A 16,199-nucleotide genomic window follows, 5' to 3' on the forward strand; every position below is an offset into this window, starting at 1 on the left:
AGTCTTCAGTCTCTTTTTTCCAACTTTTTATGACATAGTAGTTACAATGCGACTTTTTAGGTGAATTACATACTGCTTAGAACACTTCAGCTATTCTGTGTTTTATGAAAAAAATCTTGTGTTTCAGTGTTGTATTTCTAGTCCCTTTATCAGTTTTGGTTTGTTTTTTTTCTTTTCTGACAAGTTTTGCCTCTAAACGAATATTAATTTTAGATGAAGGTTTATAGTCTTCTCTTAGGAATCCATTTCTAGGAACTTTAAAAATACCCCACTAGTTCCACATAACCAACATTTCCCTGACTTATTTGGGGCCTCATCCCTTGCACTTCTGTAAGAGAAAGCAAGCGCCTAATTATTAGGCAATACTCTGCCTGTGTTTGATTCTGACTTCCACACGGAAACTCTAGCATCTAGAAAGATCTTTGGATGTACAGAAAACCTGCAGATTTGCATCAAATCTGGGGGTAGAGCAAGAACTGGTTTGTATCTATCATGGCAGAAAAGTCTATCGCAAGCTTTTCTTCTAACTGAAATGGAAAGCAGGAGATGAGATCACAGCATTTTGTTATACATATGCCATTCTAATCTAATGCATTTTTCAGAAGATGTTTGGCTACCTTGTCTACTAGTCAGATGCATGTACTACCATTGTGCAAGTACCTTTGGTCCAGCATCTCCCACGCCTTTTGGGCCTGCTGGTCCTGGGGGGCCTGCTGGTCCTGGAGGTCCCTGGTACGGCAGAGGAATAAAGCATGTCAGTAGTTGTCCTAAAGGAAGAGTACTCGTGTTCTTCAAAAAAGAAGAGAACTTCAGCAACAGTTACTAATCTCTTTGGTTTTGCTGTATTTTGTCAAATTCTTCACATTTCTGATGTGTACTGAGCAACAGTCATCCTCAGTCCCTGGTGGAAACCTGAAAAGACTACCAGAGTGGTGGAAAAGTCATCCAGCTCTTGACTTAAGAACAACCAAGTTGTTCTCAGCTCAGAGAAACCAGTGAGAAAGCAGACACTGCTCCATGATTCATACGCTGCAGACATTACACAACTTGTATACCAGAGCTAACCCATCTAAATCTGGGGGTTGGGTAACCCTAACATACTTTGGCGTATTTGTGTTTGATAGTCTGCTCTCTTGAACTCCCCGCTCAATCCGTCACAGCCCCTTTGAGTTGCTCTTCACACTGTTGGAGGCATCCCCAGCCTCCCCTTCAGCACTCGTAGGGCAGATGTCTTTGCCTCATCATGCTACAGAGACTTAGCTACGTAAATCTTGTTCATGTCTGCCAGTGGTTTAAGAAGTTGGTCTTTCCAGATCATGGGGCATGGAAAAGTGGCCCGAGAAGCGGAAAGATGCATGCTACAGCACAACAGAAGCTTCATACATTTCAAGGATGTATACTCATGTGGTAGGGAGAAACAACCAGCTTTTACTGAAGCCTGAGACTGAGTTGCAGAGAAGCATGACTCTTTTGGCAGTTGCAGATGGGAATCCTAGAATAGACATGATTTCAGGAATACTACTGCAGAGCAAAGCTCTTTTTTTTGTTGTCTAGTCACTAATAGAAACACAGGAAGCGCACACACGTAACTTTGTCATCCTGTGACTGGGCAGACTACAACCAGCATTTGTATAGTTTTATCAGTCAATGGTTACCAAACCAGGCTTCTCTTGAATTCTTTGATTAATTAGAAATGAAAAGTTTTCAGCTTCTCACTGACCTCTTTGATTCTGTATCTACAAATACTTCTTTTTCATATAGTTTAAACACATATCAACTCGTAAAGCTTAAAACTTCAGTTCCTATGAGGCATTTCAAGGCCTACTAAAAGTTCATCAGTCATCTATTTGCATTAATGACTTCTTTATGATTGTCTTTGCATTTGCTTTTCATTTTCGTTTTGGATGACAGTAGGGTTTTTTCATTTATTTGCATGTCCCCTGTTTAATGGGTCTGGGTCTGTTACTGGCAGTCCTTGACCCTCCAAGGAGTCCCGAGCTGGTTTAGTGTCCCTATGTGCTGTGAAATTTGTCACGTACATGGCATTACACCAGGAATTTTGAGTGAATGCCCTCTGAACCAATTCTGATCCCAAAGGATCTTCCCAGGTTCAGCGTGAGTGACAGGAAATTGGAGCTGAGCCATGACTTATTTGGAAGCACTCAGGTCCCACTTCAGTGTATTTGGGAGTGTCTCTGTGGTTGTAGTTTGAAATAAAGCTGGATTAGACATAAAGAAAAAAGTGCTAATGGAAGTTTGACATGTGGTGTTTGAAGGATGGCAACAGTATTTTCACTTTCTAGTGAAAGGTTGGTCAAACATGTCTGTGTGGCTTTGGATGACTGAAATTTAGGTTGATATGCCCTTGTAATGGAATGTGCCAGCTGAAATACTCAGGCATTAACCCCCTCTGGAGCTAATAATCAGAAAAGCAAGGCAGGGGAAGGAATCTTCAAAAAACCAAGGAATTGAAGGCTGCAAGATTTGTCCAAGATGATGTTATTGGAGATCTTGAACAAAGAACAGTAAAGGAAAGGGAGGGAGGGAAGGAAAAGAATTCAAAGCAGTGATAACATTAAACATGTATGAGCAGCCATGAATATTTTTATGGATTTACACGGTATCCCTTTCATGACGCTGATATGAGAACAGTTTAGATATGGTTCCAACTGCCTGTAGAACTGGCACTGTATCTAGGACAGGAAAATATACATGAAATATTTAAATTAGCTAAAGGATGAAAGAGGAGACTAATTGCACTTAGTTGAGTAATGAAATATTGAGTTATCGTACAGTAATTCTTTTTTTTTTTTTTGTAGAACACAAAGTACAGAATTAGACTTGTACTTACAGCTTCACCTTTGTGGCCATCGCCTTTTTCTCCACGGGGTCCAGGTAGTCCAGGTGGTCCCCGGTTACCCTAAATACAAAATAGTAATTCAAGCATTGTGCCAGCAACTGGATCATCATAACAGGTGATAGGACAAGAGGAAATGGCCTCAAATTGTGCTAGGGAAGGTTTAGACTGGATATTAGGAAAAAAATTTTACACTGAAAGGGTTATTAAGCATTGGAACAGGTTGCCCAGGGAAGTGGTTGAGGCACCATTCCTGGAGGTATTTAAAAGACAGGTAGACACAGTGCTTAGAGATATGGTTTAGTGATGGGTTTTGTCAGAGTTAGGTTGATGGTTGGACTCGATGATCTGAAAGGTTCCTTCCAACCTAGGCGATTCTATGATCATGATATAGCAAATATTAACAAATATGTAAGGAAACCATTAAGGTCTTTTTCTGAATATAGAATAGCAGTTACCTGCTGTTGCAATTTGTTTGCAAAGCTCAGAATTTTTTGTGCTTTTTTATTGTCGCTTCAGTTGATCCAGTTAAGATTTCAGAAGAACAGGAGTTCTCGTTAGGAAATTATTAATTTCTAGATTTGTAGTTGCAGAGAGAAGTCTTCAGAACATTGGCTTTATCTTCAGCCAATACAAAGTTAAATTTATTTTTAAAAAGTTAAACTTTCATGACTTTGGGGGTAAGTCCTGACATTTGAACAATGAATTCAGCAATACTGAAACATAACATGTCAGCCTTAAGTTATCATATGTTGCACACTTTGCACTTTCAGGTAATCACTGCAAAACTGCATTCTACAAGGGAAAGAAGCAAAAGAAAGAAATAAAACCAGTCATAAGAAATATATAATTTCTCTTAGTTTAGCCCGAAATGCTCTGTATCAGGAGACAATCACTCCTTCTGTTGACTCTTCCACTGACTCCCACTAAAGATTTGTGCTTTTGCAAAACCTCAATGCTTCCTTTGACGACCAGAAGAGAAGCAAATAGCAATCTTTTCCTCTTCCCTCATTCCAGTGATTGTTTTCCTGACATTTAATGAGGAAATTAACTGAGCTTGCAATAGACTGTTCTTCACAGAACCAAGAAAGGAAACATATTACTTTGAAGTATCCCTCAAGATACACTGTCAGTCTGTACTGTAGATGTTCAAATGACAGCGCTGCCAATCAGAAATCCTCATTGATACCTGTAGGTCACACATCCACCCCACTCCTAAGCATGGTATGTATATGGCAATGCAGGGAGAAGTGCACACCCTTCACTCATTCCCACAGAACTACGAAATGTAATGGACTCTCCTGCAGAGTGTTGGAGGATCAGTTGTTAATATACACACAGATAACTTATCATCTTGAAAATAATTACATACAAATAGTAAATATCTCCCTGTCTATTCCAGTAAAAATAAATATCTAGAAAAAAGAAAGTACAAATGACTGAAAACTGCTGTTTCAACAGTGCATTGTGCCTGGAAATTTCTGCAATAACATAATGCTTCAAGAAACCACGAATGGAATCCTGATAGCAGCTCAGATCTCAGCGGCAGGTCTGTCTGAATAGTATCCATGGCTGGAGAAAAAAATAACTCATATTCTAGTTAGACATCCAACAAAAACAGACTTCAGGTCCAAATTTCCTGTCCCATACCACAGACACAAGTAATCAGATCTTCTTAATCAATTTAGCTTTGTCAAGGTGAAGTGAAAGAGTTGTTTTGGCTCTCCTAAAGATATATATCACAACTTTGGGTTAGGAGGTAAGTGAATGAAGAAAGGCAAGGTAGACTCAATGTTCTGGTTAAGATGTAATCCTGAAACCACTTTAAGATGGAATTTGGGATAGGGATACAAAGAAAATTGTACATGGTAGGTCACTCCTGTATGAATTTCTCCTATTCTCCAGTCCAAAGGGACAGTTTCACTGGAAGACTTTAAACACAACCTGACCACCAGATTCAAACTGCATCAGCCCTGGAAGATGTTTCTTCATGTCTCCTAATTTTCAAATGATGAAATTCTGATCCAGTTCTGTGAAAATTTAATCAACGAGTGTGCTTCTAGTTCATAAATAGCTTTAAAATAGAAATTCAATTCTACCTCTTCCTCATTCTTAATATACATAGTTCTTAAATTGTGCATAAAATGAGAAATCTTTTAGAAATGTTTAATAACATTTTTTTTAACAAGAAAGGAAACCATGGATCATGACTTCATCTCTATTTTTACTTCTTTTAATTCCACTACAGTAAAAAATGGCCAAACAGATGTTTTCATTTAATCTTTGCAGACCTTTGTAAATACCAAATACATGTTAGCACATTCTCTTCTGTAAGAATTGGGATTTTGTCAAGTGGCTGATTTCACCATTAGTAACATTGCTACAAACCTACTAAAGTCAAATCTACAGCCAAATCTGCTATAAGAAACAATTCTCTAGTCCAGATTATTTAATTTCAATTTTTTTAATAGCTGCATCAAAAATACACAAGAGATGGCTCAGGAGCAATTGTGTGATTACTGCTTCACACAGTTTTGTGGGGCCTGGAAAAGACCATCACAGTGACTCACTCTAAGTCACTGCACTGGCAATAAGGCAAGTGCCATTGATGTAACAGATGGCATGCGAATTAATTCCCCTTCTTTGCCAACCTTTCTGGGGCAAGTTTTAAAGTAATTTTCTGAAGCAGTAATACAGAGATAGTTGCTTCTACAGTCTTTCAAAGAAAAAAAACACAAAACAAACCAGAATATAAACGTAAATCTTGTGTCCATGGTCATTGTTAAGAAAAAAACGAACTACCATAATCAAAACCTAAATGATAAAGTATATAAACGGACAATTAACTAATATTCATCACTTCTTTTTATATGAAAAACAGAGTGAAGTAGCATTCTAGATTATAGACAAATAAATTTAGAGGTTTTCAAAATTAAAAAATACAAGATACTGAATGCGCGTGGATCAATGTGCTATCCAGCATTCTCTGGTAGGTGTACTGGTAGAAGTCTGTCAAGCCATGAGTAAAGCATTATTGGTATTCCTAGGATTGTATTACAGAAAAGTTATTGCGTTACGTTACTTTATTTTGAACTGCATTGCGTTACGTACACGGAAACTAACTGGTCCCTGAATTTGAGTTTATCAACTATATTACCAAGAAGGGAAACAGTGGAATTGAGTGGAACATTTTATGTGTAGACATGGTAAATGTGGAAGAAAACGAGGTTCACTAAGAAGGTTCCTGATTTCAGTCTGGAAAGGAGATCACAAGAATGGTACCTGAAGGAGGTCTTCCTGAACTGTTCCTTTATCACAAGTGCCAGAAGGCTTATAGAAAGTTTCAATCCAGATCATGACTGATAGAAGTACAATATGAGATCATAAAATGTGTTAGAGTGGAAGAGGTGATAGCTGCAAAATAAAAGGAAATATATCCAGTTTTTGCAGTAGAGGGCACAGGATATGTTCTAGGGACTGCACTTTTCAGTTTGTTCTCAAATAATGTAGAAAGGTGAGTGGCATTGTTTTCTAATGACACCATATTATTCTGATTAGTTAAACGAAAGGCAATTCCAAGGAGCTGAGGAAAAACCCTACTTAAAAATTTGAGTAATTTGTTGATAAAATATCAAACAAAATTCCATGCTGATAACTGTAACGCATTATGCAAGGAGGAAAAGCACTCATAACTTTAGGTACCTAACAATGATCCTGAACTACTATTACCACTTAAGAAACAAGAGAGACAGAACCATTCTTTGAAAAGGTCACTTCACTGTTCAGCAGTGATAAAAAACCACAAATTTCATCCTTTGCAAATTAATATATATCCTTTTCTTCTAACTTCTTTCCCACTGACAAAAGGATGGTCCTTGGTCTCACCTTATTCTTCGAGCAGCCTTACGTGAACTCGTGTACTACAGAGAATTTTTCAGTCTCTCACTTTTTCAAAGACTGGAATCTCTGTGTTACCACTGAATCCTCAGTTTTATCTCTGGTCTTTTATTTGTGTGTTGATCTTGCCAGATTGAGCCACTGAAGGCTCGAAGAGTGAGCACAGCAATCCCGCTACAGATTACTGTACTCCGTTCTCGGTGTCAAAGTTAAAAAAGTACAGGATATAACCAAGTAAATCCTATTCTGTAACCTATATGCAAATAAGTACTTCCAAAAGATCTATTTTTGAAGTTCTTTATTTTGGGTCTTACTTATGTTTTTGAATGTGCAAGGTTGGTAATACTGAAACAGCACTGCTAAAATAACTAATACCTTTCAGTTTACACTCAGTAAAGAGCATATTGCCCATACAGAGGTATAAAAGACCACATGAGATAATGATAGGTGGAGATGAATTAGAAGAGCTAGCTTCCTAATGAAGACTTCCTCAGGGAAGTTTGCAGGGTGACATACACTAGACTAGTTATTTAATCTATTTTGTGTTTCTTCTTTGAAAAGATAGTAAGTTTATTTTTAAAAATAGACTTAACCTGGAATGATGGAAAAGTTGAAGAACTGGTCAGTTACTTTCCTGAAAAAGTTGTTCAAGTGGTTTCCACATTTTCACAAGAGTTTTGCATACGTCTCATGTTTCTTTATTTTCCATCTTGTGTCTAAAAACTCCTACCGTTGGTCCCATTATTGAATTTCCAGGAATTCCATCATCTCCCGGTGGCCCCTTGGGTCCTGGATCCCCCTATCCAAAAAGAAACAAATCCAAAAACATAGTCATTATTTTCAGTTTTAATTTCTGAAGATTTACAGAAAAGAACAAGAATTCAATTCTTTCTGACAGTGACAATTATTGAGCTAGGCAATATGAAATCAGTATTTCTAGAGGAAGTTTTTACTACCTTCATTCTGACCTCTCTTATACTTCTGCTTCTCTGCAACTGTGTCAAAAGGGTTTGTTCTGCCTTGACGAATAACTTGACGGCTTTAGTTTTCAACTGAAGATTGAGTATCGTAATTCAGTTTCAGTGGCCATATTCACCTGTGGCTTCTGCCTGCTTTTGCCCACACGAGCAAGGCTGCATAACCTTGTTTTTACCAGAGCACGTAGAGAACAGCAAAGAAACTCAAAGACAAGGCTGATAGAGAATATGGTTAGAAAGGCTACAGATGCAGTGGCGCAACACTTCAAAATTGCAAGCTCCACAGACTGAAGACCCAGGAATAAACTTCAGTTTCTCCTCAAATATTACCCGGTACAACTGTTTGGTAATCTCAGCTCTGTCAGTGGCTTTCCTGGAAAGCAATCAATCAGGCTTAGAGTTCAAGTTCCTCATGCTATACCTTCACAGAGCAAAATTTGGCTCTTTCTACTGTTTAATTTATGTCAGCAGATGTTTTACTTTACATTAAGGATCTTAAAAAGAAAATCTCAATTTTCAGTGAAACTTTTGCAATTTTTAACACCAGTGAGAACAGGCAGTATTTCCGGAAGCATTCACTAGGGAATGCAGATTGAATGTTCTATCAAAACCACTGAGCAGCTGGAACCATGAGAAAAGAATATGAGGAAAGACAGCTACTTAATGTTACCATCTCAATATTAGTAACAGCATAATGATTGTCAAGGGAAATAAAACTCTAGTACCCAAACGTGGGTGTAGCTTAAAAGAAATAACTTTCCCGTGGACACAACCATGGCTGTCGAGGAGTTAAGAATTCTAGCAATCACCCACTACTACATCAAATACTTAAGAGATGTCCTAAAAAGACCTCAGACCATGATATCTCCCAGCTTTGAAAAACATGACAGATTATAAATTTCTAATGCAGGGAATCTGCTTCAGTACTGCAGATACCAGGATGGTCCAAGAACGCAATTACTACTAATCATTGTACTTTCCACAGTGGAGAGAGAAAACAGACCTGTGTAGGCTGCTGTGTTATTAAGCACAGCAGATAAATAAGAATAAGATAAATAAGAAACGTAGCAGATAAATAGTTGTTTAAACAGAGAAATTATTATGGAGCTAAAGAGACAGAGTTTGTATATTTTCTAAAAATCAACTTGCAGTTTATAATTACCCAAAATGCTTGTTTTCTCGCATCACCCACTGCACATAAAAGCCCTGATCTAAAATTTAGTAAGGAGTTTGGAAAAACTCCTGCAGACTTCAGTGGATTTTGGATAGCCAGTCTGCTATGAAAGTGATATGAACTGTACTGAACAGAATAAAATCAGAGTAAAAAAGGCAATAGCATATACAAAGTTCTTATTTTTCAGCATGACTTTTATCAATGAACAATCTTGGCTCACTTACTGGTCTATTCAAAAATGTCACAGTAACCAGGAAAATGTGAAGAAGGGAGACTGGTGTAGTGAAACCTGTCTTCATACAAGTTGTGCCTTATAGCATGGCACTTATGTCTTCCTGACAAAGTTTGGCACATTATTATGGTTTTAAACCAATACAAGAGATTATGAGCACCCCACAATCCTCTCCTTTCTTCTCTGTGGTTGCATTTTTACTCCAGGTGTAGCCGGAGCTTCTTGCTTTCCCTTCTTCCTTCCCCCTCCATCCACAAACAAGTCCAAACTACATCTTAGCCCTCTGTGACGTCCTGTTGCCAGGCTGATGAATACATAGTATGTACGACATCTGCATGTGCACATATATTTTTAAAGAAGAAGAAAAATGATGATGAAGTTCCTTCAGAGCGACAGGATGTACATTAGTGATTTCCCTATCCTAAACCTATCATCAAGCTGAAAAGCATCAGTTGAAGTTAACTGACGTATTATAAAAACAGTAATTATTTTAGTCTTAAAATAAAACTGGGGTGGTAATGAAGTTTCAAATGTTTTTAAAACCTTCAAAGTTAGCTTTACTGCAGCTGAATCTGCTTATTTTACTCATCAGGACAAGTCTCACTCATTTCAGGTACATTTTCCCCATGGAGAAAATGAGGTGGATGTAACTCCAGCTATCTCGTAATATGACATTTCATTTAAAGTAGTATCTACAGGCCAGCTCTTCACTTGGAAGTGACAAACATTCATCTCCAAAAAATCATCTAGTTCACCATATAACTCCCTAGAATTACACACAGACACATTCCTGCAGGGATTTACTGACACATTCAGGAAACCTTTAGTCCAAGAAACAAAATGCATAGTAAATTTGAAAAAAAAAATAAATTAAAAAAAAGACTTCAAAGTGATTAATTTCACAGGAGGGGCCAAAGCACAACAGAAATGTAATAAGGATTATTTTTTTAAACAAATGGCTTCAGGAGGCAATCACACCTAGTAAGTGCAGCATCCTGTTAAAGGGCCCTCGAACACTCTCTGTTAACTTCTGGTACTTTTCAGTCCTTATTTCTAAAATTCAGCCATCTTTGTTACTACAAAAAGGAATTTCAACTTCTTTAACTTATATTCTTTTAATTTTGACAGAAATGTGCACTAGAAATTTTCCAATCTCTGGTGTCCAGCAAACACTTATCAGATAATCACCTTTGGTCCAGCAGGTCCCTGAATAGATGATCCAGCGACACCAGGTGGTCCTCTCTCTCCTGGCTCACCCTGTTACAAAATGGTATCATCTAGATTTAGACAGACAGTTTCACTTTCTGCACAAGTAGCAAACCGTTTTTTCAAAGCTTTGTATTATAAAAATATCTACAATATAGATCTATCTACAAAATAGACAATATTTGGGAAAAAACATAAATCAACTTAGTGTTCTTGTGAAAGCTGGTCCAAGTTTCATGTTTTAAATAACTATTGGTTGAACCGTGCATTTGATTTTTTAACTTTAAATAATTTTTTGTGTCCAGCTTACAAAGCCAATAGAATAATCAGAACACTTGCATTATTTTGATTTTCTTATTATTCAGAGCAACACTTACTCACAAAATATTATAAGAGAAGGTTAATGTTTCAAAGTAAAAATCTGCAAAATGCTTACGGTTAGAAGCACTTGGACAACTTTAACTTAGCTTCTCAGTGCCCATGCGTAACTATAAGCTCTGTAATTATACGTTTACCTATTCTTTTTCTCCTTTAGACTTTTATGTCATTCAGGACAGAGGATGGAAATATTTCTGCTTTTCCTTCGGTCTGTTAAGTCTCCAAGCATCAGATGCTTAAGAAATTTGTACATTACAAAAATTATATAGATTATTTTATAAAAGACGAAGTGAAGGGTTACCCTGGAGGAACAAGCTTACTTTTGGTCCAGCTGGGCCTTGTACTCCTCTGTAACCAATCAGTCCTTGGGATCCTTTTTCTCCGGGGTCACCCTGATGAAAACAAACCTTTTTTTTCAATCACAGCAAAGACTCATTCACAACATACACAAATAACCAAACCCACGCTGATAAGGTGTTTAGATGCTTCACTCCAACTGAAATCCCACTCAGTTCTAGAATGTGCCCCAATTATCCTAAATTTAACCAGTTGGGAGATAAAAGCTCTCTGTCTACTTAATACATCTTTCCAGGCTTTTAATTTCATATTTAGATATCTAACTAGTCACCTAATTTCTCTTAGCTCCTTCTCTCTCCCTATCAGAATACTAAGATAATTTGCTTCCTCCTAGCTTTAATGAAAACTCTGTACTGAATTTTTAGGAAATTTCTACTGCCCAATTAACTTTATGTTTATAGTCTGATTTTGCTCCACTTGTTCAGGCTAAGGAACACATCACTCTCTCTTAAATCCTTTTAAATCATCACAGAATCACAGAATCTTCAGAGTTGGAGAGACCTCTAGAGATCATCTAGTCCAAGTCCCCTGCTAAAGCAGGATTGCCCAGAGCACATCACTCAGGACTGCATCCAGGCGAGTCTTGAAAATCTCCAGAGAAGGGGACTCCACAACCTCCCTGGGCAGCCTGTTCCAGTGCTCTGTCACCCTCACCGTAAAGAAGTTTTTGCGTGTATTTGAACGGAACTTCCTATGTTCTAACTTGTGCCCATTGCCCCTTGTCCTGTCACTGGGAACCATTGAAAAGAGTCTGGCACCATCCTCCTTCAAGCCACCCTTTAGATACTTGTATGCCATAATAACGTCTCCCCTCAGCCTTCTCTTCTCCAGGCTAAAGAGTCCCAGCTCTCTCAGCCTTTCCTCATAAGGGAGATGTTCCAGTCCCTCAGTCATCTTAGTTGCCCTACGCTGGACCCGCTCCAGTAGTTCCCTGTCCCTCTTGAACTGGGGAGCCCAGAGCTGGACACAGTATTCCAGTTGTGGCCTCACTAGTGCAGAGTAGAGGGGGAGAATGACCTCCTTCGACCTACTGGCCACACTCTTCCCTATGCAGCCCAGGATTCCATTGGCCTTTTTGGCAACAAGGGCACATTGTTGGCTCATGGATAATTTACTGTTTACCAGGACCCCCAGATCCTTCTCCTCAGAACTACTTCCCAGCAGGTCCACCCCTAACCTATACTGGTGCTTAGCATTCTTCCTCCCCAGCTGCAGGACCTTGCACTTGCTTTTGTTGAACCTCATTAGGTTCTTCTCTGCCCAGCTCTCCAGCCTGTCCAGGTCACGCTGGGTGGCAGCACGGCCCTCTGGAGTGTCAGCCACCCCTCCCTGTTTGGTATCATCAGCGAACTTGCTAAGGATACACTCTGTCCCATCATCCAGTCATTAATGAATATACTGAACAAAAATCAGTTAAAATATAGTTGCTACTTAAGACGTAATGAATGAAAAAATAAACTCTTCTGAAGTTTGCAGTATTCCTCCCATGTGCATGTCAAGCCATACCTTTTGGCCTACATCTCCTTTGCCAGGGGGTCCTTCCGGGCCTCTTGGACCTTGATCTCCCTTTTCTCCCTGGCAGAGATTAGGTGGTTAATTAATTTTCATGTAGCTAATTTTATTGAATCAATAGACTTATGAGAAGAAATGCTTGCATAAACACTTCTCCCAAACATGCCAGTAAATATCTGTTGGAATTTTTTCCTGCAAAAAATAAAGCATTCCGTCGTCTTAAACCCTTTCCGGACTCCTGCATTCATATTCCTTATTTTCACAGGCATTTGTAATAGTGCCATTCATAATTTCATCAATCTTTTGTTGGAAGAATTGCATGCATATACTCATATGAGGAAGAGAAATGCTTGCAAAGTTATCAGAAAAGGTTTTAGCTGGCTGATTCTAAGAAAAACAACTTTTAAGAAGCAGAAATTTTAGGCAACACTGTAGCCAAAGGCCAGTCCAAGCTGCAAATATTTGCCAGAAACATTACTTCAAATAATTCACAAATAATCCACATAAAACAGTCTATTAAGGAACGTTATCTACAAAATATTTATGCATAACATAAGTCAGACTGGTATATCAGAATGTCTGTAGATGAAAGTGAAAAGTAGATTAAAATGAAGTTTAAAAATCCATTTCTGATTTGTGCTGTTGATGGAAGTGGCATTACAGAGGCTGCTGTTGATAGGCATCAGTCTGGATCCCGCTTCTGTGAGACGGCTTCACACCTGCAAATAACTGCCATAACACCACCCTGCCACTCAGTGCAGGCATCAAGCTGTTCTTTGCGCTGTTCTGAATACCCAAGGTAGCTGCTCAGTACTAATATTTTCACTTATAATGAATTACGACAGTGAAGGTGACAGCACCAAGTTGATCATCAGAGTAAGGGTAATATGCAAGAGAAAAAGAAACCTCAGCATTCACAAATACAAAAGCCACCTGGAACTGTAACCCAACATTTTATCTTAATTCTGATGTTTCACTTCTGATACACTGAGATCTTCATTTTTGAGCACTTATACAGCAGGCGATTTAAAATTTTTAAAAAATAGTTAAACAGCAACAGAAATGCTACATGTTTTTCCACAGTGGAAGGCTTACTGCCTCAGGCTGTAGCTTGTCAAACTGGTATTCGCACTGCCCTTGTGGATGAAAAAAATGTGAAGCTGCATTTTTAATAGACGTTTATTACAGCTATTCAGATATTTTCTGATTAAAGACCTGCAGTCAAAAAATGCTGATTTGCTTACTCAGTTCATCAGTTCTACACGTTGGCCAGCTGCTACCCTCATTTAAGAGCTTTACAGTAGCAGAGTTTGGAGGCGCCTGAATTCTCATCAGCAATTCAACAATCAGCCAAAGCACTGAGTTTTGCTCACTCAGCAGCTCATTCTGTTTGGAAAGAGTAAAATTAAAAGCCTCCATTTAACTTACTCTAAATCAACTATTTTGGGCACTCTGCTTTCCACCCCTCTAAACTCCACCATTTTGAATTCATGCTTATTTTCCCAATGTGTCCGAGTTTCTCTTAAAATCTTGGAAACAAGCAACTCTGGTTTCAGCTGTTTGTGAAGGTTTCTGTACCAGCCTGACAGTTTCAGCCACAGCTCACCACCTTGCTAGATGCCCCTAAGTCACATCAATTTGAGCATGACTTCTTGGTGTCCGGAAAAATCTAAACAGGCTGTAAGGAGCAGGCCAAAGACATAAGATATCTGTTCTTCAAGAAGATGATGAAATTTAACAGTAGTCAGTAGCCCACAAAGGGCAGGCAGCTAAATCAGTTGTAGATTCAGATGGTAGCCACTGTTAGTAAATTTTGTTGGAAACATCTCAACTAGTCTAGTCCCTTCTCCCTGGCAAAAGTATCGGCACGTGCCCTCCTCCAGGATGAATTCCATGCCACTGCATACCTGCAAATAATGGTTTGTTCTTCTTTCTTTTACATGCAGTAAAATGTATTTCCTTACCTTTTTCCCTGACTTCCCAGGATCTCCCTGCACCCCTTTCTCTCCTCGGAGTCCCGACAGACCTATGTCTCCCTTTAAGAAGAATAAATAATTACATCTGCATACTTCAATAAATTCTTTATTCTATAAAATGGATCTAACAGCGTGTTAAAATATTAACTAATGACATATAATATTTTTGCTCAAATAAAGGTTGTTATTCTCAGTAAGTTAAACATTCTATAGAGCCAGTAATTTTTTCTACTAAAATAAGTATTTTAAATTTCTTTCCAAGCTCCCACCTACTTCGTCGACCTTGGTTTTGTATTAAATAAATTTACATTTATTCAGTGAGTTTGTTATTCTGTGCACAAGAACAATATGATATGAATGTAGTTTATTTGCAAAGCCAAACATCTGGGACTTAAGGAACGGTCAACCTAAAATGCCTAAATGGGGTTGCTGACTGCAGACTAATACCTCGCTGGTTGTATAAACTGGTCTAGGCATTACTTTTAAGACTTGCCACAAAGAGTTGAAACTCTCCATAGGATAGTCCCTGTAGGAACTAGTCCTGGCAAGCGCTTCTTCCACAATCCTGGGAAGAACCACCAAAACCAAGATGCCTGTGTCACCTTACCCAAGATTTTGGAAGCCCTACTCAAATCATTAAGGACATGGTATACGGTCTTCAAAATGGCAGCTGAAGTTAAAGTTTTAAGTGTTGAACTGCTCTTCTAACGTATGGGCAGTATGACTGTTGCTGTCACACAGCCTGTTTTTTTTCCCAAATCATTGCAGAAGAACAGAGGTAGTAATGTTTCCAACAGGCTTTGGAAATACCTCACTAGCTTAGAAAAGGTGGGGGAAAACTCTGTTCCAGTTATGCCTGCAATAATGATTTTAGGAGAAAGGGTGGGAGCTCTAGCACAGCATGTTGAGTTTAAAAGCTAAAACTGTGAAGTTAAGTGAATATCTGTCACTGAAATTCCTTCTTATTTTGATCATAGATAATTTATACCAAAAAACCATTCTACTTAGTCAAAGAATTAGAAGACCCTGTAAGGAGCAGTTAAAAATAAAAACAGGCTCACTTTAAGTCCTCGTACGCCGATTCCTGGAAGTCCTGGTTCTCCTTTTTGTCCAGGTTCACCTGGTTGACCCTAGTAACAAAAGGTCTTTTGTTTAACAGAGGAACACAATTTAGCTTCATTCATTACTTGCACTATTTCACTAACTGCTTTACATGTAGAAATGGACTTGATGATCTTTATGGTCCCTTCCAACTTGAGATATTCTATGATTCTAAGTAAGTGGTCAAGTTTTCAGCTAAAGCAGTTTTCAACTGGAAAATCCTGTTCTTTAAAAACCTCAGTAACTTGTAGGACCGCATTTTATTTAACCTTGCAGTGGGCAGAAAGTCTAAGTGAATCATTCCTACTTCCTCCTTTTGTTTTAATACATTTTATTTTTTACTTTGTACCACCATATCAAAAACTCTTTGGTCACTGAATGAAAAGTGAGTCCAAATAAAGAAAAATCAGAACTGTTTAAGAGAAAGTTTTACTCTCATGATTCTTCCTTCCAGCAATTCCCTTTTTCTCCTCTTATGGTGATCACCTGACAGTGTATCACTTGAGGCTTGGGCTTTGACAGCAGTAATTGT

At 38.4% G+C, this 16,199-nt stretch overlaps 1 protein-coding gene across 1 annotated transcript in view; it reads right to left on the bottom strand.

Moving 5' to 3' along the window:
- The window catches only part of COL28A1 (collagen type XXVIII alpha 1 chain), a 70,779-nt gene that overhangs the window by 24,494 nt on the left and 30,086 nt on the right, over nucleotides 1-16,199 (bottom strand). The window contains exons 19-26 of the mRNA XM_074574737.1: nucleotides 15,628-15,696; nucleotides 14,555-14,626; nucleotides 12,585-12,653; nucleotides 11,042-11,113; nucleotides 10,326-10,394; nucleotides 7,485-7,553; nucleotides 2,852-2,920; nucleotides 661-729 (exon numbers count right to left, since the gene is read on the bottom strand). Of these exons, the coding sequence (XP_074430838.1) occupies nucleotides 661-729; nucleotides 2,852-2,920; nucleotides 7,485-7,553; nucleotides 10,326-10,394; nucleotides 11,042-11,113; nucleotides 12,585-12,653; nucleotides 14,555-14,626; nucleotides 15,628-15,696 (558 nt within the window). The remainder of the gene's footprint in view (nucleotides 1-660; nucleotides 730-2,851; nucleotides 2,921-7,484; nucleotides 7,554-10,325; nucleotides 10,395-11,041; nucleotides 11,114-12,584; nucleotides 12,654-14,554; nucleotides 14,627-15,627; nucleotides 15,697-16,199) is intronic.

Source organism: Larus michahellis, chromosome 2 (genome assembly GCF_964199755.1).
Source record: "Larus michahellis chromosome 2, bLarMic1.1, whole genome shotgun sequence".
NCBI lineage: Eukaryota > Metazoa > Chordata > Aves > Charadriiformes > Laridae > Larus > Larus michahellis.